This window comes from Sinohyriopsis cumingii, chromosome 3, assembly GCF_028554795.1.
Source record: "Sinohyriopsis cumingii isolate HCF-2022 chromosome 3, ASM2855479v2, whole genome shotgun sequence".
In the NCBI taxonomy this organism is placed as follows: domain Eukaryota; kingdom Metazoa; phylum Mollusca; class Bivalvia; order Unionida; family Unionidae; genus Sinohyriopsis; species Sinohyriopsis cumingii.
Genome location: NC_142963.1, coordinates 103,464,102 through 103,491,592, shown reverse-complemented (window position 1 = coordinate 103,491,592; position 27,491 = coordinate 103,464,102). Strand labels below are relative to the sequence as shown.

The window sequence follows — 27,491 nt, the reverse complement described above, 5'->3', positions numbered from 1 at the left end:
AAACATAAAGAAAAAGAAAATGCAATCTATTTGGATAACCTCAGCTATCTCTAAAACTGAATTTATTGTAGAATTAACCGAAAAGTTGGAAACGAGAAAAATAAAAATGCTCCATGCTTTCCCAACTTCTCATCCTATCTTTGTTTCGTAAATAGCCGAGGTGGTCCAAATGGCAGCTTCCGGCATACATTCGAGGTATGATCCATAGGACTAACTTCGAAGTTTCGAGGAAACGTCAAGAAATGCTCAAACAACGTGCAAAAAAAAAAAATCGACACTATTTAAAAATTGGACTCTGTCAGACACAAGCATGACATGTACAAACTATCATGTTTTTCTACTCCGAGGCTGCATGAAAATGGTAAATTGATCGTATTTTAACCTGTGGCGGGTAGACGTATGAGAAACCCAAGTAATAATTTGTGTGGAAGCTATATCTCCTAAAAGTAAGCAGGTTATTTGTTTTACGAGAGAATGTATATATGTGCATTCGTCTCGAAGCATTTAATTGTTTACAGTTGGAATGGAAAGCAAACGCAAAATGTTCAGAACACCGTCAATCTCAAATATGTTTATTCCAATATTCTACAATGATAAAGAACAAATGAAGAACTTTACGACTCAAGCTTTTTCCTGGAAGAAATACGAATATACTCCAGTGGTAAAGAACAGAAGAAGAACCTTACGATTCAAATTTATTCCTGGAAAAAATACCAACTTTTACAATTTCGGAATGCTTCTCTTTCACATAAGTGCTTAACTCTGGTTAGAACTATTTTGACAGCCTGAATATTAATGCATTTTGAAGATATCTGTTAATAATAATAATAATTATTATCATTATTATTATTCATAGTATTATTATTGTTATTGTTGTTGTTGTGCAGAAATCACATTTCTGAGAATCAAAATAACAATGGATTTAAAGTGGCATTATAATTAGTTACTCTAAAATATCACTTTAAATGCAATTAAAGCTTATTTTAATAGGTGCAGTATAGTCAATCTGACGCTAGATGGAATTGACTTTGCTCTTTATTTTTTAGATTGACTAAACATGAATGATAATATGTTTTGGAATATTCAGTATAATCTATATTACATTGCGAATTAAAATTCATAATAAATGACCTGTCTAATTAGTAAATATTCGTAATTTTAGATCAAGATGAAACAAAATGCATTTACAAATGCACCCCCACCAGTTTAATATTTTTTTTCATACAAACAGTATTATTATTAATGACAATTTTAAATTTATAACACATTGAGAAATTTTCTTGTTGTCAATAAAAAAAGAGAAACTATATCGTTTTGAGTAGTTTGTTTGTTTATTAATTGAATGCAATCATTCCAAGATAGATAAAATAAATTGCAGTACCAGATTTTTCAAGTATATCGGATGAATTGCTTACACCTTAGAAAGTTATATTGTTATGCCAGCTAGCGTGCAAACAAAACAACAACAAAAATTCAGATAGACACAATCGTTACTAACGTCATGTTTTTGGGTACAATAAGCTTACACATACGTGAATACACGTAGCTCAGAGTATACGAGAAGAAAATAAAAAAAATATGGATTAGATGCAGGAGATATGGCCAGTAAAAATCTAGGACGTTGATAATACGAAAGATGGTTTACGTTTCAGCATTAAAAAATTAAAAGTAAACATAGTGCAGGCCTAAAATAGTCCAAATCAGAAAAAGCTGTTGAAATACAGAATAAATAAATAAATTCCAGCACCTACATTTACTATCTCATACAAAGATGCGATCTTTGAACAGCAAACATTATTTATAGTTTCCATGAACACTCACAACAGGGGTCAACCCAAAGCTATCAGCAGGTTTTTTTTTGGTTTTTTTTTTGTTTTTTTTGTGTCTTTGTTTTTCGGGACAGAAATGACAGCATCAATTGAGAAACAAATATTGTATATTTTTCCGCATTAAATCTGATCCTAAAAGACAAATATCCATTCTAAAGCACGCATATGAAGACGAAACGAAGATCAGTCTTAAAGGAGTGTTACAATGACCGAAGGTGACAATAAGACGGCGATTAGTCTGAAAGTTTTTTTTTTTGATAAAGAATCTTCGTACATTTTTAAATGCGGAAAAGGGGGAATTGATTTGCCGCTGTCTGCCCATTAAGGCCCATAATCATTGTAAATATCCTTACCAATAAACTGGTCCATCTTCATTGAGTTCGTCCAGCAGCTTTCGTCTTATATACAGCTTTCGTCTTATATACAGCTTTCGTCTTATATAGCTTATTAATGGTTTATCAGTGTTATTTTTCAGTTGATATGGTGCATTTTGTATAACAAGTGGCGCCAATAGTAGCTTGGTGACCTATTTGCTTTTCGATCGAATTTTTATTTTACGTAGATCTGCCGTAATGCAATGCTTACCAACACGAAGTACCATGTTCGATGCGCCATATTAAAAACTAAAATAAACATGGTTTGGGAACATTACTTATCTTTTTTGCACATATTTTTCTGTTTATGTACTAGATACATGTAGGAAACACAAAATTGCAAAGAAATGTACCCCCCCCCCCAAGTTTCGGAAAGAAGTTACGGTTTGTGTGTGATTCATGGGAAAATTGGGTTGCGTTTTTTAAACTGGGCTTCATCCGGGGATGTACGAATGAAATGAGATCAAGCGAGGCCATGAATAAGAAAAACATATGTAAGTAACAAGTTCTAAAATTGAATGATGTCATGGTTCATGTAAGATAATGAAGATGTTGTGAGAATGGTTCATTTTGTTATACATGATCGATGACCGATTCAGGGGACATGCTCATTTCGCTGGAGGACATGTCGCCCACGTCTCCCCCTCCAGGAACTATCCAACTCTGCAGCAGGTCACCAAAGTCTGGGGTCCCTGAGGAATTTAGAACTGACCCCGTGGGTAAGGAGGAACGATTAATACTGTCCCCATTCGCACCCGGTTCATGCCAAAACGAGTCTGGAAAACTTCTCCTCTGCATGGGAATCATATTTTCATATTTCTTTATGTCAATTTTCAAGCGTTTCAAATGCTTAGGTTTTAGTTTCTCATCATTGATATAATGACGTAATCCATACTCGAATAATTCGTTCAACGGACCTAGACCTAAGTGTTTATCCATTTTACCTGAAAATTGTGATCTGCTGCTGATAATAGACTCTAGTCCGTCGCGTGAAGGAGATCCGTTTTTCTTCCCCTTCTCAAAGTTATCTCCCTGAGCAACACGTAACAGATCCGCATAGTAGAGTTCGCGTCCAGACTTAGTTGACGTCCATTTATCCTCATATATATCACATGAGTCCTCATCGCCCCTCCTGCGACCAAAAAACTTTTGAATATCTGCGTTGACCATCTCAGCAAAGCTCAGAAGTTGTTTGGTAACATCCGGGGCTTTAGGTTTCATCATTTCCATATCAACATCTTCCAAATCAAGGGAATAATGCGAATCGTGATCACTAAAATCCTCCTCCTCCTCCTCCTCTTCATCCTCGACCATTTTTTCTTCCTCTTCCTGCGCCCTTGAGAATACCTCTTCTGCTGGCTTAACCAAAGGCTCGAACGTTTTCCTGATCACTGATGTATGAATATGGGGGTTCTGGCCTTGGATGGAAGAGATGCGAGCGCCTTGGATGGCCGACATATTGTCATTGTCGTGCATCTTGCCAAACTGTCGGTGAAGAGATGAGTATCCCACTACTTCGATCATCTGGAATGTTTACGTGTTGGTTCAACTCAAAAAATATCTCCCTTACTAAGTAGTCGCAGGATTCCAGTTCTTTATCTTATTCGGGAGGTGTATCCGTAAGACATGCCATCTGAAATAAGTATACGTAGCAAAATATATATGTGAGAAATAGACTCGAAGAATTATATTACGTTTGATTGGACACATATTCTGTGTGATAATCGACCCAGTCATTTCCTATTTAGCCTACGCTGTGATTATATCATCTGGCAGTAGATCACGACTATTATTTCATTTTTAAAAAATGCAGTATAGTTTGATTCCAAAACACTATAACACAATAATGTAATAATTTTATCACTGCTACATAATGTCTAATGAAGTGTACTGTTGTACGTAATGGTCGTGTTTATAATGATTCTATGCACTTGAAGATTTTTCATATTTTGGAAACTTGTGAATAAATAATTAGGATTAAATGAATAAATAAATTAATGAACACTTTTCAACAAATTGTTTGTTTAAATAGAACGTTTGAAATTATACCTATAATAATATAAATTTAAAGTGGAGAGTAACGCCAATACCAAGTAAAAGTAGGTACAACTTCAGCAACGTCGCTAAAAGCACAATCAACCACCACCACCACACAACAAGTGTTTGTCTGTTTAGGATTTTTAACGTAGCTTTAACAATTTTTCAGTCATATCACTACTATGTCTGCAGTGTGGCAGTTTATATTGATGTTTAGCACTGGGGCATCATGTCGAAGACATGTAGCATGATGTCCCACCCAGTCACATTATCCTGACACCAGGCCGACCAGTCCTAACACTAACCTCTTAATGCTGAGCACCAAGCGAGAGGCAGCTGTTAGAACCATTGTTGTAAGTCTTTAGTATGACTCGTTCAGTCTTCGAACCCACGACCACCAGCTTCCGAGGCGGACGCTCTAACCACAAGGCCACCGGATAGACTATACATGGCGGTCAGTATTAATGGTGGAGGAAGAACCCAGGAAAACCCCGGAAAGAACCACCGACCCACGAGAAGCTACTGGCAAGCTTTCTCACATACCCACATTGGCTGAATCCGAGACTCGAACCCACGCAGACAGAGGTGAGATGGCAGTAATCAATAAAGGAGAGCGCTTTAGACCACTCGGCCACTCGGGGCCCGGAGTGGTCAGAACAACAACAATATATTATTATTATTATTATTATTATTATTATTATTATTATTATAACGCAAGCAGTATTGCAAGAGAATATATAATAATATAAGTTTAATATCTCAAAGAATATCAAAAACCTTAATTTAATGTGAACCATCTTAAACTGGCAAAAATAACTTTCAAGCATAGAATAAGAATTGGTAATGAATAATCAAGAACTTCTAATCCTTTTTCAGGTTTTCTGTTAAGTTAGTCAACGACCGATTGTAAATACTACATCACTTTAGTTGAAATTGGCTGGGAAAGGTGTTGTATTCCGCTATTACTGACAGTTATAAATGGTGTGTACATTTTGTTCTTCCTCTTGAAACTGGTTTGGGGATGATCATTTTACCCTCAATGTTGTTTTGTATAATACAACCCGTAAAATATAGTGTCGTCTTCAGTTTATGTACTCTAGGAAGAACTTCTGACTGTAAACTAATAGTTAAATTTGCAATGTGCAGATGACTTTTGTAAAATATAAATTTTAGTCTTAATGTACGGTTGCTACAAAGTGGGATTTTAAAAGCCCAATGCAAAATGTTATTGACATAAAGACCATTTAAAACAGAGAAAACACACATGTAATTTTGTTAAACAAAAGAGATTGAAACACATAATCACTAAAAGAAATTAATCTGAAGAATAACCCTCTTTTAAACATATGATGAACGCACATTATTGCATTATTGTGTGTGTGTGTCTGATTTTTAACGTAGCTTTTACAATTTTTCAGTCATATTGCTACGATATCTGCAGTTTGGCAGTTTATAGTGATGTCTAGCACTAGATCATCGTGCCGCAGATAGAATGATGTCCCACCCAGTCACATTATCCTGACACCAGGCCGACCAGTCCTAATTCTAACCTCTGCATGCCGAGCGAGGAGCGAGGTAGCTGTTATTACCATTTTTAGAAGTCTTTGATATGACTCGGCCGGGGTTCGAACCGGCGACCTCTCGCATCTGAGGCAAACATTCTAACCAATAGGCCACCGGAGCGGTTCACATTATTGCGAACAACAGGATGTTGAGGGACCATTACCATATAGCAGGTTAACATATCATAATCAATATCATAAAATAAATGGGCATATAACAATTCTAGTAACTTGTGGAGTTTTTTTCTTTTTCAGGGGCCCCGAGTGGCCGAGTGGTCTAAAGCGCTCACCGTTAGGATCACTGCCATCTCACCTCTGTGTGGGTTCGAGTCTCAGGCCCGGCTAGCGTGGGTATGTGAGAAAGCCTGCCAGTAGCTTCTCGTGGGTCGGTGTTTCTTCCCGGGGTTTTCCATGGTTCTTCCTCCACCAGTTATACTGGCCGCCATGTATAGCCTATCTTGTGCTGAAAAATGGCGTTAAACACTACAACAACTTTCTTTTTCTTTTCATATTACGAATTTGAATCACGCACAAAATCTATTCTGATTTTAAAATTAAACATTTGAATTTAATATACAAGTAATTGGTGCTTTCATTGCCGCAAACATTCGAAAATGTGTAACATAAACATTCGTGCAAACTTTCATGAATAACTGGGCGTGACAGCAAACTCAAGTCACGAAAGACACCTGCATAAAAAATCAATGAGGGAAAAACAGTACAACCTGACACCAAAACAAGCTTTTTGAATTGATTAATTGAGCCGGGTACTATCATTTTGCATGGCCCCTAAGCGGGTTCGTGTTCTGCGTTTGATAAGATGATAAACTTGTCATCATGCGATAGCATCGTGATAGAGTTCACTATGAAGGGTGAGAACGTCGCATGGCTATATCTGCCCACCAAATACATATTCAATCAGCCGTGCTCCTTGTAAAGGATATATATATATATATATATATATATATATATATATATATATATATATATATATATATATATATATATATATATATATATATATATATATATGATTTTATACTTATTTGTAGTGAAATTAGTCACCATGCATTCATTATCAAGTAAAATCGAACAACTGGAACGTAATATTTAAGTTCTAAATTCCCCATAAATGGCAATATATTGCCACAATAATACAGGAGAATCTCTAAAAATGTGAGAATGACAGATCTCTTCATATGTATGAATGAAGCATACAGGCCCAACAAATCTTCAGATGGTGTTGTAAAATCCAAACTCTCTAAAGAAAATAGAAAGGATAAAATAAACTGTTCATTAACTTAAACGAGAACTGAACTGCCAATTATAAAACGTAGTTTTCCTTTGCTTGTATTCTGTAGTTTCATTATGTGTTGTTCACGGTTCTCTCCTCTCCGAGAGTGATTATAAAGAATTATCATGACTAGATATATATATATATATATATATATATATATATATATATATATATATATATATATATTAAACTGTACAAAGCATGATAACATATATTTTCAGTTTTCAAGACGACATTTTTGCAAAATTAAATACAATATTAAAATAAAGCATTAATTATCTATGACAATATCTGAATAGAGAGCAAACCTAAATGACCTTTTACTAAAAGATTGCTTTGGCTATAGCCAAACTTACGTACCACATAAATGCACTGTCTTTTAAATTCTTTAATTTACTATTGTCAAGGAGAAAGATCATTAGGAAAATTAAACTTTGTCAATTAGCCAAAGAAGGTGATCCCGGTAGCCTCGAATTTTGATTTCCATATTTTGTTAATTTAAACGGGAAAGAAAAATATTTATTTCGTTGATGTCTTGACTGCTACTTGAAAACTGTCATTGTTATTAGTATTATTATTATTATTATTATTATTATTATTATCATTATTATTATTATTATTATTAAAACCATGAAAGGAATAAAATGCATTTAATAAACAAATTTCACATTATCTATGTCGCATATGTATAAAATGTTCAGAATCAAAGATGGCCGACACAAATTGTAGCTAGTATCGTATCATGGAAACATTACCTTTCTAAAGTTCATGACCTGTTTGATTTGCATAACTGTCTGATATCTGTGTTCTGTTGTACGCTTAACTATTTCAATAACAGAAAAACTGACTGAAAAAAGAAATTACAACGTCTATAGTTAGGTATACTTCTCACATTATGATTAATTCAGCGTACCAATCTAGGAAGATATGAGGCTTTTTTCCTGGCCGTTCAATCCGTGTTATCGCTTGACACTTGAATGGCTCTCAACTTTTTGGGATTATTGCCTGATTCCAACTGACAATCAATGACAAGTCATTTCTATTGCGCAGTGAAATTGATGTGCCCCTGGATTGATCAAAATATTCTGATAGTCTTTTACACGTTACTACAAATAAGCCGTCAAAATGAGACGAGTAACACTATTTTAAAATTTGGCTTTTGATTAAGATTTTTCTCATTCCATTTATCACGAAAATTTATTTATGTCACCCAAATTTTGGCATCTGTTTATGTCTCTTCTTGTTCTGTATGTTGTGGCAACTAGAACCAGTCTATTGTAAATCGCAGTGAGGGGCATTTAATTTAGTAAACCTTGGATACCAGTCTTTAGGAACAATTGATGTGCTGCCATAGATCGGTATACCGCCTACTCAAAATCGTAACGAACATCTAGAATCGCCTGCCCACTCTGATTCAGCAGATTTTAAAATGAATTGACTGAAAGATATGAGGTGGTGGGTTTTTAAAAAAAAAGCAAACTGAAATTATGGTAGGACCATCGGCCATCCAATCGACTACAAATGACATTGATTGCCTAACAACAGATCGAAATAGCATACAATTTAAATAACACTTTTCTCTGGCACATGTATCATCTAATGTAAGCAGTCTTGTCAAGAATTAATTTATTGATCTTTTTTTGTTCATATGTACATACAAGTATTTCATTTCCCATAGACCTCGACGTTAATGCTTTACCTATACAAAATTACTATACTTTTGCCGTAATACCAGAAGAACACACTTAAATGCTATTTACTATCTAAGCAAACACTAAATTCATGAAAACGAAATGCTGTGCGTTTATATAGCAGGTGCTACTATGAAATCCGGCTCTGAGAATTCTCCTAATTCACATCCTAGAAAACCTGCATGACGACAAGGATGAAATGAAAATCATGTTAGTTTGAAAGCTTCTGAGTGCAGTTTACTCATATGGAGGTTTCTTCACAAAAGAAAAATCGCATTTTAAATTTCGGTATTAATTTTAGCTAATGAGCGACATTCATTCTGTTAAACATAGGGCATTTAATATTCGCACACGCAGTTTGATCCTATTGCTCAAATACTATTTAGCTACATATGACCTAAAACCAATTTCAAATTCTTAATAATAAATATTCATATATAAAAGCACTTGTCTTGTAAGCTTCCTGGAAAAGGAAGCTTACAAGACAAGTGCTTTTATTTCCACTGTTTTGAAGATACCGAGAGATTTGTTTCCAATGGGAACCAGCAGTAATAAAAAAGATTTATAAAATTTTCCACAAATAAGTTTAAAAAAGTTTCTTTCAGAACTCCTGCTGCATACGAAATATGTTGTTTTTTTTTGTTGTTTTTTTGTTTGTTTCCTATATGACTATAAAGTGTATAGCTAAATACCATGCACAGTGCAACAGGGCCCTAAAAAGGGAGGTAATCAGAGATCGTTATAGTCGATATCAAGAAATTGATTTCTTTTTGAAGAAATAACTCCACTCCATCGATTGTGCTGACATAAAATCGGTAGTATTTAGTTCTATTCCATTACAGGGGCTCGTCTGACAAATCTTTATATGAGAGATCTGAGTGTAGTCATAGCAACAGAAAAAGAAGATAAATCTTTGAATGAACATCTTATTCACAAACTTATAATCCTGAAAAATTTTGAGAAGCCAAGTGGTTCTTGGCTACATGTACCCATGTAAAATGAAGTACTTTTTTGGAACACAGTTGAGTCGCAAAACTGCACTTTGATTGCAATTATCTAATCAACATTTGAAATTCGAAAACTTAATCTTAAATTTATTTAATTATTACAGAGAAGGGTTTGGGAACTTGCGTTATTAATAGTGCTGCTAGAAATGATGGAATACAAGCAGTCCACAGAATTCTCATAGATTGCATGTTCTTAAGGTACAGCCAGATTCGAAATTGGAGCTGCAAATAAAAGGACACACAATGGAGACCGCATTTTTTGTAACTTCGTCTGCGATGCGTACAATATTCTGCTATTATATCATTACTGCCTTGCATCAAGGTGCAAAATAAATACAGTCCAAATAATAGACCAATAAGGAAGTTTAAAACACTCAGTTATTATATACAGCACGCCGAGGAAACGGGGGCTAAGTGCCTTTCAGAAAGACACATCTTGACAGGCGGCCTGGGCTGGCCTGGTCGAGTATCGAACCCGGAATCCTTACATAATGGATATGAGTCCAACGCTTTACAACTTAGCTACGGCAGCTCCGCCCGGTAAGGAAGTACGCTTTTACCTCAACATATAAAACGGTCATAAAATACCAGTATAATTATACGAAGCCTCTCCAGATAAGTTACATATTCTATAGTAACGTGTAAATTTCTAAAAGTGCTATTTGTATATATTTGCATCATTGACTCATAATTAGTCAATACAAAATCATCCATTAAATAACATCAGGTTTAGACAAAATGACAGACTTAGGTCAGAAATATAAAACTAAGAAGCTGCAGAATTTATATGAAAATATAGTTGGCTTGCAAGGGAAACGACAAGTCTAAATAGGTCAATAAATTACAAACGTTCGAAGGAAAACAATCAGCCATGTGACGTATCGTACAAGGATGTGAGTCCTGGGGGAAGTCGACAACCTAATGTCAGTAGCAGCTTTTTAAGCAGAGATTTGTATAAAAAGCACTTCAATATTGCATGTCTTTCAGATACTTGCGTATAAGTTGTTTCATTAGAGCTGTAAACAAAAACTTATCTACGTTCTTTGCCCAAACATTCCAAAAGAAATTAAATAACCCTCAAAGGAGGAGTCTCTTTAAATCGATATCTTCCATCAGTTGTACAACAAATATAATATGTTACGGAAAGATCTTTAATTAAGATGATACAAGCTAATTACTGGGGTGAGTCTAATAAGGAAATAAGGATTTTATTTGTTGGCTACAAAATAATTTTGGAGTAGTTCCCATTCGATATACAAAACATTACGAAATGCGCGTTTGAAGTCTAATTATATGGAAATTAGACACGAAAGGTAAAAGTAAGGTAAAGAATGTAATTAACATGCTTGCAAGTATAAATTTTATTAGATACATCATGCATTGTGATTTTATTTCTTGGAAGGCCATACAAAGTGTTGAAAAATTTTGTAAGCTATTTTTGTCAAAAATATGAAACTTGTCTGGTTTGAATAAAAAATAAAATTCGATTAATGTTCTTCGCATTGATCTTTAAGTAGGAGAAAAATAATACAGTTTCTACCCTTATATGTAGTAAATAATTATAACACGTACATAACCAACTACATTTTACATCTACAAAATATTACATAATGTCATATATTTACTCTTCAGTCTAGACACGTAGCTCATATATTGACACTTCAGTTTATACAGGTATAATTAAAATACTGAGATAAGGAGGCATTGTGCCTTTAGCATATTGGACACGCATACATGATATATTGCCTGAGGGATAACCATATTGGACACACATACATATTAGACTTCCTCAGGGATAACCATATTGAACGCACATACATAATATACCTCCTGAGGAATAACCGTGTTGGACATATATAGATGATATACTTCCTGAGGGATGAACATATTGGACACACATACATGATATACTTATTGAGGGATAACCATATTGGACACACATACATAATATACTTCCTAAGAGATAACCATATTGGACACACATAAATGATATACTTAATGAGGGATAACTATACTGGACACATATACATGACATACTTCCTGAGGGATAACCAGATTAGACACACATACATGATATACTTCCTGAGGGATAACCGTATTGGGCACACATTCATGATATACTTCCTGAGAGATAACCAGATTGGACACACATACATGATATATTTTTGAGATATAACCATATTGGACACACATACATGATATACTTCCTGAGGGATAACTGTATTGGGCACACATACATGATATACTTAATGAGAGATAACCAGATTGGACACACATACATGATATTTTTTTTAGATATAACCATATTGGACACACATACATGATGTACTTCCTGAGGGATAACCATATTGGACACATACATTATATACTTCCTCAGGGATAACTATACTGGATACATATACATTATATACTTCCTGAGGGATAAACAGATTAGACACACATACATGATATACTTAATGAGGGATAACCGTATTGGACACACATACATGATATACTTCCTGAGGGATAACCATACTGGACACATACATTATATACTTCCTCAGGGATAACTATACTTGACTCACATACATGATATGCTTCCTCAGGGATAACTATACTTGACACACATACATGATATACTTCCTCATGGATAACCATATTGGTCACACATACATGATATACTTCCAGAGTGATATTCGTGTATGACACACATACATGAAACTTGATGAGGGAAAAAAAACATCGATCAAAGTACGTATCATGCCAGTGTATACTGACAGTGGAACACGTTCTTGTTGAGTGTATCCACATCGACCCAATATTACTTGTTGAGTGTATCCACATCGACCCAATATTACTTGTTGAGTGTATCCACATCGACCCAATATTACTTACGGTTTTGTTTGCTAACAATAGTTTAGGGTACTTTGTGTGAACTTACTGAAGAAGCTTTTTTATATTATACCACCATAGATAACCTAAACTTTTTGAATGAGTCGGTTTGTTTCACAGGTTTTGCTCGTATATTTTAAATACTTTGTATATTTTTACCTTTACCGTTTATTTCATATATTTTACGGAATTGGAACATCTGTCTTTTTATCTTTTTTACATTACTAGACTCTTTGTAAGTGTATCTAGATAGCTTTATCCTCATCAAAAATTTTCGTGTAACTTTTTCCTTTACATTTCTGTGGCTGAAGTTTTAATCTTCAATATATATATTTCAATGTCAACATACTTTACATAAAAGTATATTTTAAATATGGATGTAATTAGTGCGAGGGGAAACCTATTCATATTCTTTTGCTGCAAAACCGAAAAATCATAACGATAAAGCTATAATATGAGACTTAAATAATACGGGCCAAGAATTAAGAAAACTAAACCGATATTAAACGGCTAGTCTAGAGGGAAATACTGGTCACGCCAACAGAATCATTATTTCTTTCAGCAATAGCAGCCCAGCGTCATCTTATGGTATGATTACAACTAATTTGGTTCAAACATTTCAACGTTTTCATTCTTTGGAGTTAATCAAGATGAAGGGAAACGAATGTTTTGGTACCAGAACGGGTTTTATAGTGCACAAACATCATTACGATATCGTCTTTATTTAAGATAGCTTACGAAATATATAAATATGCGTTAAAAAAATTTCAAAATTAAAATGTACTCTCCATCTCACCCACACTTGTGTTCAGAATATTAAAGGAAAAAGATGACATAAATAGTTGAAGAAAACTAAAAACAGACTCTTGCTCTGGACTGCAGAAAACTTTGTCAACTTGCTGACATTTCTGTTTGACATGTTCAATAAAGTAAAGTAGAACTTACCAAATTTAGCAGTTTGCTGAATTCAGATCATTTCAGATGGGCTCTTAATTTTGTTTGAATATATTCAAGAGCGGTTCATGAGTTCTATTTTTTATAATTCGAAAGATCGAGGCTAAGGTTTTATAACAAGTCCCATGATTGTTACTTAAAAGACAAATATGGATAAATAAAGATTGTCTTTCATTATACGCGTGCAAAGATGGAACAGACACTAGTTTTTAGTAGCATAGTAACCCGAAATAGACCAGATATTGTAAAGCAATCTTGTCTTGACAGGACCTAAGACCTGCCTAATGCGGCTCTTACAAAAATCTTTAAGACTTACAGTTTAACACTTAAGCTGGCCAATAAAAGTCCCATGATTTAGACATTAGTCCTGGAAGTGTCTTGCAAATGCGCTGACAAAAAGGTGTTATCGTGTATTTTATTTGACAGACGACATTATCGAACATTTATTTTATCAAAGTCAAAAAATATTGTAAAGCAACTTAGGTCCGTATAGAGTTAATCGTAATTGGGTCAACATGTATCCCTCTTGGTCAAAGCATGAATTTCCCTTTCGTTAAAGTTGGTGCGAATGTGACACGTGCTCCTGTTTATATTTCAGAATTAAAAAAATTGTTTAAGGCGTCTAGAAAATGAACATAGAACCATTACTTATGATATGCAGGTAATATACTTTAATAGAGGAATGGAGGTTGTGATTAGAATCCAGGATCAGGGATTCTTCCCAGTAGTCTGAGTCTCACCCAGTTATTTAAATGGGAGCTGTTGATTTTCATAACGATCGTCTCTAGTACCTTTTCTATTATGTATAAACTATCTCATACATTAAATATTAATGCGTAAGTTTCTTTTGAGAAATTGCAGTTAACTTGTAGTATTCGTGGAACAGATTAGCTGACTGTGACATAATCCTTTCGAAATCCTGTATAACATTTTTCATTCAAAAAAAGCGTTTTCCTTAGTTTAATATTTTGTTTATTTGATGCAAAGGGACAATACTGCATCTTTGTCTAATTCAATACAGTTATTCAAACTATAATATATTGTGTCCCTGTTAGTGCACTAGATTGTTTCTTTCAGAGTATAAACCAATTACGTGAGATTTAATGTAAAAAGAAAAAACTGTCTCGTGTTTGAATTTATGAGGTGATAATTACAGTATTAGTATTTAAGATATGTAAGCAAACAGAATCACAAAAGGATCGAAACGAATTCTTAACTTCCAAAAGATAGCGGGAGCTGAATTAGAGACCATGCACGTGCTGTTACGTTTAAACCCTCGTTACAATTTTTTAGGCAAATGCTCCAACGGTGCTTAGAAACTATATCATAGCAATAAATAACACCCATGGAAGTAAGATTTTCCTGTGTTTTACCATGATTTCCATATCATAGCGATTACTACCATGAATAGCGGATTTGCAATAATGTTTACAAAGTGTCTTTTTCACAACTGAAGACATCAATTTAAATTCTTTCGATATTGCTCAGATGAGGAATTATTGTTGTTCATCCGATCTTTCTATACATATCACTCAAATTACAGAACGAATAGGCCATTATAACCCATTAAACTCTTATTAGAAGGTCTCCCTGGAGTCGTAGCTTAGAAACCCGTAAGTTGTTACCGGATCTCACATTCTTACATGCACTGTCATTACCATCCATATAGATAATTTCAAGAACCTGAAGGAAGAATTGCACATACTGTGCACTTCCTGGGTGGAAAATAAGATTCCCAGTGTAAAAAGACCCTAACAGTGACACACATTCAGGTAGGTCACCATACAGATACCCAGCAGTTTCTAAACATCTTTGTCTGCATGGCGAGTTTATACACAACTATGGTGCCAGGCTCTTGAATATGTCTAATGGATAATTGGTTCGTTGGTTGACTTTCTTCGCACTTTGAGCATATTGTTGTCTGTACCATAGATAGAAAATGGGAGCTAAGTGCCTTTCCCATAGACATTAAGGGGCGGCGGACCCTGGCTGGCCTGGGTGTGTAACAAACGCACATTACTTAATTAGGAGTCCTGACCTTCCGTAGCTCCCTTCAAAGAAGGGATACGTACCTAGAGAAAGCAGAAATGGGCTGGTTCGCTGATGTTTGCTATGCATTAAACATACAGAAAAGCGAGCACCTAATAAATGTTAATTTATCTAAAAATGACCCGAACTGAAGACGAACAACAAGAATATGAGAGAATAAAATATAAAGAACCAGAAACTATTAGAATACCCATGGAAATGAAATAATTAATACAAAGGTGTTCTCAACGTTTATCGATATGTTTTTAATCTCCTTAGAAAATGCTTATTAAGACATTTTGTAGGAAGAGGTTCATTAACCTCACAAACAACAGAACATTTTTACCATGGATTTAGTTCGACATTATATGATTACTAAGAGGAAGAAGACCGTTTTATCGAATCACTGTTTAGAATAAAAGTAACTAAAGACTTAGAGTGTGTCCAGCACACAAGTGGACAGCTCTGGTCATTTTCCTCGTGCTCTCATAGGCAATTTAAGTAGGATTTTAAAGATTTATTATTACATATACTCTTCCAGCCTATTACAAACGACTGAAACTTCAAATAGACTTTGCCCTCATTGATGACTATAGAAAGCTAGTTATTGCCTAATAGTTATTATCAATGATATACAAAGATCAAAACAAGCATCATTATTATGCGAGCATCTTGTTGAATAAAATACGTAAATGGCCTTTCCTTGCCGAACATTACAGCTCTAAATGGCGTTTCACTGTATTCAATGTGTATTGGATAATTGGTAAGTGCTCTCTCTCTCTCTCTCTCTCTCTCTCTCTTGTCATCATTACTACGGTGTTAAAATATCGTAAATAACAAGATAGATAAAATGGTATCACATGAATGGTGAAACCTATCACTAAGGCTTCATTATACCACCGTTAACAAGAACTTATTCCATCATGAATGGTTAAACCTATTACCTAATTGAAATCTAGAGAAAAATAATCCCGTTCAAAAAGCTGGTATATCCAAAGTACATTTAGCAAGGGTTAGTACACTATTTTCGGTTTAAGCAAATCTAATTTCAAATGTTAAAGTAAGAGCAAATAAATCCCCGCATGACAACATCAATTCCAAGCAACTGTGATAGGGACAATGTCAAGCGTTGTAGCAAATCGCCGTTACACATGCTCTTTCTGAGAGTGTATCTGCCACTGTAACCTTGATTGCGTTTAAAGTGTTTAACAGATAGGGATATTGGTAGTTGATAGTAAGCATACAAAACCAAGAAACAACTTTCCTATATTTGACAGTTCCGATACGGTCGCCATTATCGTGCAACTCAGTGTTAACGGTCTCTAGGCTTCACACAATAGTTTGTTCTCCTAGTTTGCCAAAAACTGCCTGATCTGATGAGTGGCAGGGAGATATTTCGACTCATGAGCTCCATAGCTACTAAATAAAACAATAAACATCAAAATGAAGGTTGGTTTAGAGGAAGAAAACTACTACAGGAAAAAAAAATACGTTTTGATACTAAGGGAGAAGAATGTTATGCCAACGTCACCGTTAGGTGCTACTAATGCTGTGAAATGTACAGAGTTGTACTTAGAAATTTTCACCAAAAAGATATATTGTAAATAATTTCCCGAAATTTACTGAACGTGCGAAAAGTGGTTTTGGAGGGAAGAAGCGATAGACTGAAAATTATAAACCACTTGAAGGAAGCAATATAATTTTTGTGTGAATATAAATGGCATTTTGGCTTTGATCGATGACTTGCTGTTTTCTTGATTCTATCAACAATTGAATCATTGATTTAAAAAAATCGCCCTAATCTTTACCGAAGGCAGACAGAGAAAAATAGTAATGGATTAAAATAAACACCAAGTGCTATTACGTTTTCATTATATACATTACTCTTAATTTCTTGATTATTTTCTTTACTTTAAACTTTTTTCACCAAAAAGATATATTTCAAATAAAATAGAAGTATTTATAACAATCAGTGTTACATGACAGATTATAGTCCACATCACTTTGTCCTAATGGATTCGGTGAACACTATTTAGTCTTGGAAATAAATGAGACACTCGTGATTTACATAACAAAACAGTTAACAAGGCATACATTCGAAACCTATCACAGCACAATTACATCACTCCTTTTAAGATGAAACTTTTATTTGATTTTCCTTATTATATCATATATTGCTTCTTTCAAAGAGAACAAAACAGCTTCAATTCACAAGCCATTTTAAGTAAAAGACAAACTTGTTGCATTTATACTTCTTTTCAATGGCAGCAAGATTGTACAAAGTGCACTATCCAAACCAAGAAAAACTATGCCTTTTGTTTATTAAAATACCGCTAGTCCAAAGATCAAATATACTAATCATTTATACAGACACTCAAACAAATAACAAGTGCTGATTCAAACAAGCGGTACAATGCAAATCCAAGTGGACACCAACCGGTCCTTTAGTGTAAAAGTTAGTAAACGCTCAAAGTACTAAACGGTTTCCTGGTTGAAAGCGAAAAGACTACGATAAAAGAGAGGGGTTCTTTTTGGATAAGTAAACACATTAAGGTCTCTGGGCACTTAACGGTAAGAAGTCGTAGAGATTAGAAATTTAAAGGTGCTCGAAGAACACCATTAAATAATGCAGAAATTCAATTACAAGTCCCGTTTGTAATCCCTGAATGAATAAATAATACATAATTACGTCATAAACTAATGAAAAGGCTCGTTCTATTTGTTCTATGGATAATGAATGGCGAAAATTGATCTCTCTAATGCGTCATTTTGGCGCTAACTCCACCCTATATATTAACTTATTATATCAAGAACTCTAGTCAGATATGAGAACTCTGAAATATTGCCTATGTAATTTATATAACTGAATACACAAAGTTTTAATAAATGTAATCTATATTTTGTATTTCCCAAAGGTAGCGCCACAATTTTCGGACGCTTTCCCAAATAAAGACTGGAGAATCTGTTTTTGTTGGGACGTGTATTGACGTGTGTAGTAGTGTCTTAAGAGCATGCATGCATCCAGTAAACTATATCTGCACAGTATATACATCAATGCATACGTTAGATAACACCACCATTTGCATAACATGTAGACATGAACAATTAGATACATAATACAACTTATGGAGTCGACAGTGATGCACTACATAACGTAACTTATAGGTGTATATGTATGAAACCGCAATCAATGACACACCAAAATCAAAACAGCCACTAGGAATCAATATTGCCTGGTGTGCTAAGTCATTGAGAGGAGAGGAAATCAGAGATCAGACATAATGTTTCCAGGCTGACCAGAGATATCGCCGATGCCACACACGGTACATACATTTGTAGGTGTTGACATGAACGTCTCTACTGCTTTATCTTAGCACGTGCGAAACAGGTGCGTCCGGAAGGTTACATTCTATCTCCATGATGTGCTATTTTTGAACGAAAAAGCTCTAAGCCAGTCATCCCCTGAGAGAAGTTTATGCTTGTCATTACGTCTTAATATTCACTCAACAGTTCCCACAGTGAAGTCAAATAGGAGTTAAAGATGGTGAATACCAGAGGTCTCGAGTAGCTCCGTTTATCTACTCCACGGGAAAAGATAAAACAAGATATGGCTTAGAAAAACAAACCTTACATGTATCTTATACCTGGTCGTTGTATGCAATAAAGGTTTAATAAATCAAAGATAACATGAATGGCGAAGGTGTGTAGTTTGATTGTACTTACGTTAAAAACTAATGGTAGATCTCTGTCTGAGGAAACCTGCTGGATCAGCAGTGAGACGATTATGTTTTACATCCTTAGGCCGCCTGTTGGTGCTGATTGTGTTTCCGGCTGCTGAGATAATCCGGCAATATTTACTAAAACCCAGTGAATCAGTCGAATCAACGGGCAAGAACCTAAACAAATGCACTACCCCTGACTAGAAGTCGTATTTAAATATTGGTTTCATCACGACCTATTTGAACAAGTGTAAAACCATTTGTATGTTTAGATTGAGTGTTTTATCAGTGAAAGGCCGATATTACATTTTACTGCCTCAATACCTGTAAGAGGGCGGGACGACTTAAGGCATCGACCAATGAAATCTCTCCGAAAATGTAGATTACAGATTCATGCACAGGTAATAGCGTAAACCCTGTCTATCAAACGAAGCAAATACAAAATGGTCCCTACGAGATTTACTTTAATCTTTTCCATTACTGGGATTGAACAACTGATAAGTTCTGACAACATAATCTCCGTAGATTGACCAGTGTTTGTGGGACAATATGGAACTGAGTAAAGCTGAGGGGAAACCAAACTCGCCGTGGGAGAATATTTATGAGATAATGAAAAATAATATTTCCTTTCATTGTACTATGTAAATACATGCTGGTGTCAAGCTAGCGGTCCGTATTGCCAATCCCTGAGATACAATAGTTCCGAAAGTAAGCTGATCAATTTTCGATCATGTCAGGGGTCATCCATATCAACATCAGTTCTGAAACGATGTTTATATTCTTATTATTTATATCAACATGCGAATATAAAACCACACGTTAACAAATCTATGATTATATTTTATTGGTCTTTATGCCATCTACTGGTATATTGTATATGGGTCAGTAGATTGTGTATATATATATATATATATATATATATATATATATATATATATATATATATATATATAGTATGTACGCTGTATAAGTGATATACCACGAGATGTATAAAATTTTCATTTAAAATTTATACAAAGGGTATATCATTGATACAGCGTACATACTATAAATATATTTTATTTATACAAATACACATATTTGCACTTTGAATTTAGTTACGATATGCTCAGGGTAACTGTTTATTGACCGAGTGAATGAACTTATCACATCCCTGCGAGTGTGTCCGCTACACAATTAAGTTCTACGATTTGTCTTTTTGTACACAATCACATATAAAAATTGATAAATTGATTGATTTCTTCTTGAGTTTCTATTTCTATTCAGATTTATTAAATCAATATAAGACACACTCATAATTTGAACATGAGATGAAATATGGTTTTTATGAAGAAAGTAGTGCACTACAAACACGGTTAGCCTCTTGTACACTGAACCTGAACTCACAGGCATTCACGTACTGGCGTATGGAAATTAGCATGAAATAGAAACTAAACGAAATGACGAACCAACAAGAGATAAATAAAATATTTTAATATATTGGCAGTTCATCTAAGTCATTATTCTGCTTTAATTAACATTTCTAAAGATTATTAAACTCTCTCTCTCTCTCTCTCTCTCTCTCTCTCTCTCTCTGGCGTCATTAGGGTTGGTGTCACCGGTAACTGGTCATTCCGTACCCAAGTCGTTTCGTACCCAGGTAGTTTCGTACCCAAATGAGTCGTTTTGTATCCAAAGCAATGGTAGTTTCGTACCCAAGGTGCTGGTCGTTTCGTACCCATGGTGCTGTTTGTTTCGTACCCAATGCTATAGTTTTCATTTCATCAGAATAAACTATTTCTATGTTGCTTTTTTCCCTTTGTGATAGATAGATAGAGAGATAGAGACATACAAAATTACAAAGGTAACTGCACGAACGATCAATGCTAAAATGAATCTACATGTTAGTGAAGCAACGGCTATATATAAATGGATAATAATAATAATAATAATACTAGGAACATAATTAAGAGATAATATTATATGAATACTACATGACCTTGTATACTTTAAAGGGAAGCATAATTGAAATGTTAAGTTATCAAATGTTAAAATCCACTGATATCTAGTAAGTTAAATCTTTCAAGCTTAATTCAATTTCACACGTGTTTGATTATTTATTTGTTTTTGTTTCCTTTGAAATAATTACACGAGGTCTCTGTTTTTCAGCAGTCTTTTGATTCGAGAAATCTTAATAAATTCCGTGTCAAGAATTATTTGACATTAGTACTCATTTTACCTCAGTTGTTTACTGGGGTTTTACTTTATCTTCGGAAATTTAAATATGTTTTACTCAGGCACTTATAATTTAGTATAATGATCAGAAGGCAAACTTGGAGTTATATACAATGAATTAAAATTTATCATTAAGCCAAAAATAATCAATTAAAAGAAAATACATTTAAAAGTTCTCATGGACGCATACATTGTTACTAATTGTCCCTGCTCTTACTCTCCTTTGTCGGTTACAATTGACATGTTCCACTCCTAAAACATACATGCCGTATTAACTGGGGTGCTGTATTTCAAACGTTTCACTACTGGCAGAATTAAAGCATGCATACATATCTTCGATTATTTAAATAATTAAATCAGTTTTAAAACGCAGAAGTAAATATTTGTAAAATGCAGTGCCAAGTTAAATTATCCTCTCTCTCTCTCTCTCTCTCTCTCTCTCTCTCTCTCTCTCTCTAGGCGATTATTTATGTGCTAATGCGGCCGGCTGTGTACCCAAAAATTGTTTGGCGGTCCGTATAGTATACCACGTTCAACACCTTTAAAATCACGCGACAAAAATTGAAATTAACACCAGTGATGTTCCTTAGAGAAGAGAAAATTAATCAAGCAACACTGTTTTATCTGCATTCAGCCCCGTGTAAAAACTATCGCTGAATTTCTAGTTGCTTTGATAGGATAAACATTTGCACCGATGTGTGCAGCCAAAATTTTCTGCAGATTTTTGCATGCTTTAAGAAAAAGAATGGACTTATTACGTTAATTAAACCTGGCCAACGTTTTCTTTTTCTTTTTAATGGCAATGTGAATTTTTTGTTGATTCTTTATAGTACATAGATGCTATTTTACAGTGAAAACAATACAATTACTGTAATTATTTGTGTTTGGTTAATTTTTTTGCCCGGATATGCATTGCTCATGCAATTTTTAAGGTAGGAAAAAGATAGGCATAGAGAGGGAGCGATAAATATGACAATACTGTATATTTGACCTTGTAAATTAATGGGTACGAAACGACCACCACCTTGGGTACGAAACGACTAGCACCTCGGGTACGAAACAACCAATTTCCATTGTGTACGAAACGATTTGGGTACGGAATGACCATGAGCCGGTGTCACCCAGTGTGGTAACTCATGGTGTCACTCCCATGGGCCTCCTTCCTGCATAAAAAAAATCAAAAACTTTATAAACAGTCATTTTGGTGTCACCCTCTGATGGCGTCACCCGGTGTGGTCCGCACCCTTCTAGTGACGTCACTGCTCTCTCTCTCTCTCTCTCTGTGTCTCTCTGCCTCTGTCTCTCTGTCTCCTCTCTGTCTGTCTGTCTGTCTCTGTCTCTGTCTCTCTCTCTCTTTCTCACCAACGCTCGTATTTTCATGAATTTTCGCCCATATCTAGCTACGATAATCGGGGGGGGGGGGGGAACGGGTGGGACCATTTGGATATTTTTATAAATAATAATTGATAATCGAGTTTTAGAACATTATAATAGGTTTAAGAAACAAAAACAACAAACATTAAATACGCTATATTATGTGTGCCTCGTAACCGACAAATTTAACATATAGGCCTATTATCGACTGGCAATTGCAACCATGCATCATTGATATTATGGACACTGTAGATATATCCCAAAGAAAGCGTAAACTTACCGTTACGACGAACCATTTTAATGTAGGTTACTTGGTACAAGTTCAGTTTTAATGCTTTCGTCAAGCGCCATATGTTTTTCTCTCTCACTCCAGATTATTTTTCTTTCTTTTGTCCCTTACGCACGAGAGGGGACAGGGAAATGGAAAAAGGAAGGATTCCGATGAAATTGTGTACCATTTTAATTTCATTTAGAAAACAGGCACTATTAATACTTTTTATCGTTATTTTCATATGTCATCAATGATTAATGAATGAGTGGAAATTCATCATTGATCTATAGGCCTGCAGTTGAAACAATGTTTATATATTCGTATTATTGCGCCATGGACGGATCACAATTTGATATGCCAATAGTATTGGTATATCAATTTGCTTTATAACAACACTTTAAATGGCAAGTTATTTTAATGTATGTGATATATATATATATCGAATCCCGACGAAGAATCCAGGATGGAGGACGATGACGTATGTTGCAATCTGTAGTGTTGAAGTCTACAGTTCCTTGTAGAAATAAGAATTATCACTCTGGTTTCTGATAGATGAATACATTTTTATCAAAAACTGTCCTTGTTCCACAATATTACAGAAGCACACGCATTTTCCATAAAAATAACATAATCAATCCTTTTGAATCCAAGTAATTTGAAATAACTCCAAACCAATTAAGGTGAAATAACTCCAAACAGCACAACATACAACTAACAATTTAACAGCCCAACTTCTACTGATTAATTCTCCAAAACATGGGTTATATGGGCTTTCTAAAGCGTAAAAAAGGGTCACGTGGTCATCTTCTGGTAGTTTATTGAAGCAAATACTTGTTAAAGATTACGTTTACCCAGTGGGACCCTGACGAAAACCAATCATTTTCATTCTAAGAAATAATATATAAAAAATTGCTTATATCTTAAAGACAAGGTCCCATCATGACCTTGGAAACAACCAATCATTTTAAAATAAAATATAACTTGTTTACGAAGGTTGCTACAAATTCTGAAACAAGGTGAGGATTTAGATCAACACCTGGTGTTTATAAACTAACAGCCAAGGTCAAACTATTTTCAAGAAAAAGTATCATCTCTAGTGAATAAATTTACATTACAATATCATGTAATGAAAAATAAAAAGATTTAAAACTGACAAACAAATAAATTGAAATAAATATATATTAATTCAGTAATAATTAAATAAATTATACATAACAATATATATATATATGTATGTATGTATGTATGAATGTATGTATGTATGTATGTATGTGTGTGTGTGTGTGTGTGTGTGTGTGTGTGTGTGTGTGTGTGTGTGTGTGTGTGTGTGCAAGCGTGTGTGTGTGAGCGCGGGTCGGTGGGTGGGTGTCTTCTCAATTTGCACTTATATCTTCATACTTTCATGTATATACTTTGTATTTGACAACAGAAATGCAGTGAGTTTCTACAGTTGGTTAAAGTTTTAATTCAGCTTGCTTAATCATTTGATTTGTAATTTAAGTCAAATGGATGATGAATATCACATTTTACCATACAGGGATATTGTAGCGATATTGTAGATAGATATTGATAGATTCTTGCAATCTGATATTGTAAATATGTTACCTTAGGGCAATAAGCCAGCTTTGTGCCAATCAAAAACTTGGACTTGGTTCTTGTTCATCTCCAGGCCTCTCTTTCCACTTCTTTATCTTGTTTTATCAAAATAAGAGCATGGCTGAGTGGATTAGAGCTAAGTTACATACGAGGTAGCCCATATGTGTCGTAATTCGATGCACAGGTTCGAATCTCAACCACTAACTGTTTGTTTAATAGTTCTTCTGCCCCCTCTCTTCCGTCTCTCTCGGATATATATATATATATATATATATATATATATATATATATATATATATATATATATATATATATATATCTGTGCGTGTGTGTGTGTGCGTGTTTGTGTGCATAATGGTATAAGGAAAAGTTGAGAAACTGGACGGAAAATAAAACTAAATGTTTCACTACGTTTAAAATTGAGGTCTTCCTCGAGGGACAATATAGAAGAAAAAAAAAACACACACAGAGAGAATGACACGATGAAACAATAGCTTTTACATTTGGTACCTACAATCAAGACTATCAATAATAAATAGAGGTCTTACCGCTCGATAAAGAACAACCAACAAGAACAACATTTTTTTGCGCGATACTGCTTGTCGTGATCGCGATACTAGCATCATGCAAGGACGGGTTATGGTGTTATTTTTTCCGTTTGAACTTTATTCCAAATGTATTTACATTAAAACGAAAGGCGGTGGAAATACGTACTAGTAGTAGTAGTAGTATCACCGCCACCATAAAATAATACTACTGCTGTCGCTACGAGGAAGTAGGCACGAACAAATTGACAGGAAAGAAATGGACGCATGAAGAGTTATGCAGGGTATCTTTCGGCTAGATATACCGTGTCTCAGTTTCAAACCAGCTTTGATTTCATTAAATAAGCAGCAATATGTACTTCAAGGGACTGGACAGAGTGTCCGGCTCAGTTGAAATAGTTTGCAAGTTTTTTATTGACATTTTATCTGATGTGCCTTATTTTATTTTACTGTACTTATTGTTTTATGCATGACACTTTATATTTGTGTGAATGTGACTTTCTTAACACCCGAGGAACGCTTTGCTTGTTTGTTTTGTTGGGGGGAGGGGGGTCGTGTTTCTTCCCATGCCTTTTTCCAACTTTTGCGTCATTATATAATTTGTAATGTTATTTTGTATCCCCTATTTGTTTCCTGTAAACGTCCTGCGAATCTCTCCTCTAACAAAGATTAGGTCGTTGTCTACATCCTTCAGAGTGTGTGTGTGTGTGTGTGTGTGTGTGTGTGTGTGTGTGCAAGTTTGTGATGGAATTAGTATACTGACGAATGGGAATATTGATTGATTGTTTGATTGGTTGGTTGTATATTAACGGCGCATCAGCACTGTTAGGCTATTTAGCGCCAAACAAAATGTTATATGTATAATCTTTTAAAAATTATAAAAAGTCTCATATCGACCAGCGATATCAAAACCAAATAGTTGAAATTAAAACGATAAGATGGTAACGGTAAAAAATAAAGCTTCCCGATCAGCGGGGGATGTAAATTGTATATGTTAATGAAGAATGATGAAAAGGAATTAAAAAAAGAGACGGTATATATATATTGCATTAAATTGCACAAGGTGATAGCATACAAGTTAGAATTTAGAGTAAATATTCGCTGCTTTCAGGAACTCTATAATGTAAGTGATGTTTATTGTATCAAAACGTTCCTTCATGTCATGCACATATGTCATGCACATTTTAATACTGATCGCGCGTAGGTTGCAGATCAAAACACTCTATCATAAAGAACTTAACAGTGATTGGTTCATTGCAAGAAACGCACTCTGGCGGGTCTTCAGCTTTTAGTATGTGGAAGTGGGTGATGTAAGTATGACCAATTCGGATTCTTGCAATGACTACCTCCTCACTATGCATGGTTCTGTAGGAAGGAGTCCATTCTCCTAGAGTTGGCTTGATTGCATGAAGTTTGTTATTCAATGCATCATTCCATGATGCCTGCCACTTCTGACGTAAGGAATTTCTGACACTAGGTTTAAAATCAGTAGACGGTATTTTAAAATCAGATGGTTTTTGAGTAAAAGCCATTTTAGCAGCGCGATCTGCTTTTTCGTTACCTTTAATGCCAGTATATTATATTGTGGGAGACACTCAGCTCGGTATTTTTGACGAGTATGTTTTTTAATAATGGATTCTCCAGTTTTCTATCGTGTAGTGACTAAAGTACTGATAGTGAGTCGGAGAAGATGATGCTGTTTAAAATACGTTTCTTTTCTATATGTTGCAGAGCAAGGTCTATTGCTCTGATTTCGGCTGAAAAAGTGATGTTCCATTTGGTAAGCGAACTTGCGTTGTGTGATTTCCACAAACGAAGGCTGCAGCAGCCTTTTCCTCATCCTTTGATCCATCGGTATAAATTCTTGTGTAGTTTTTGAATTCGATGAGGAGTTCATGGTAAGAGTTGTGGAAGACAGAAGGATTTGTCTCGTGTAGCGTAAAAAGTAATTTTGGTTGTTTAAGTAGCCAGGGTGGTGTTTCGGAGATGGACGTTTTCTGAATTTTAGAAAGATCTATTTTTGTACTGTCAAGGCTGGATGATATTCTAATGCCAAAGGAAGGTATGGCGTTTGGTTTATTTTCGTATAAGGTTTTGTATTTGGGTTGAAAAACAGCCGAAA

General features: G+C 34.8%; 1 protein-coding gene across 1 annotated transcript; it reads right to left on the bottom strand.

Annotated features, from left to right (window-relative positions):
- Window positions 1–556: 556 nt before the first annotated feature.
- On the bottom strand, window positions 557–19,647 carry LOC149803434 (protein PERCC1-like). Its single transcript, XM_089953139.1, has 2 exons — window positions 19,374–19,647; window positions 557–3,836 (listed from the first exon to the last, which is right to left on the bottom strand). Exon 2 carries the CDS (start codon window positions 3,725–3,727, stop codon window positions 2,777–2,779), a length of 951 nt encoding a protein of 316 aa, XP_089809265.1. The 5' UTR covers window positions 3,728–3,836; window positions 19,374–19,647; the 3' UTR covers window positions 557–2,776.
- Window positions 19,648–27,491: the final 7,844 nt, after the last annotated feature.

Excerpts from the sequence above, each read along its gene's own strand:
- LOC149803434 (XM_089953139.1), bottom strand. The coding sequence starts at position 3,727 with ATGATCGAAGTAGTGGGATACTCATCTCTTCACCGACAGTTTGGCAAG.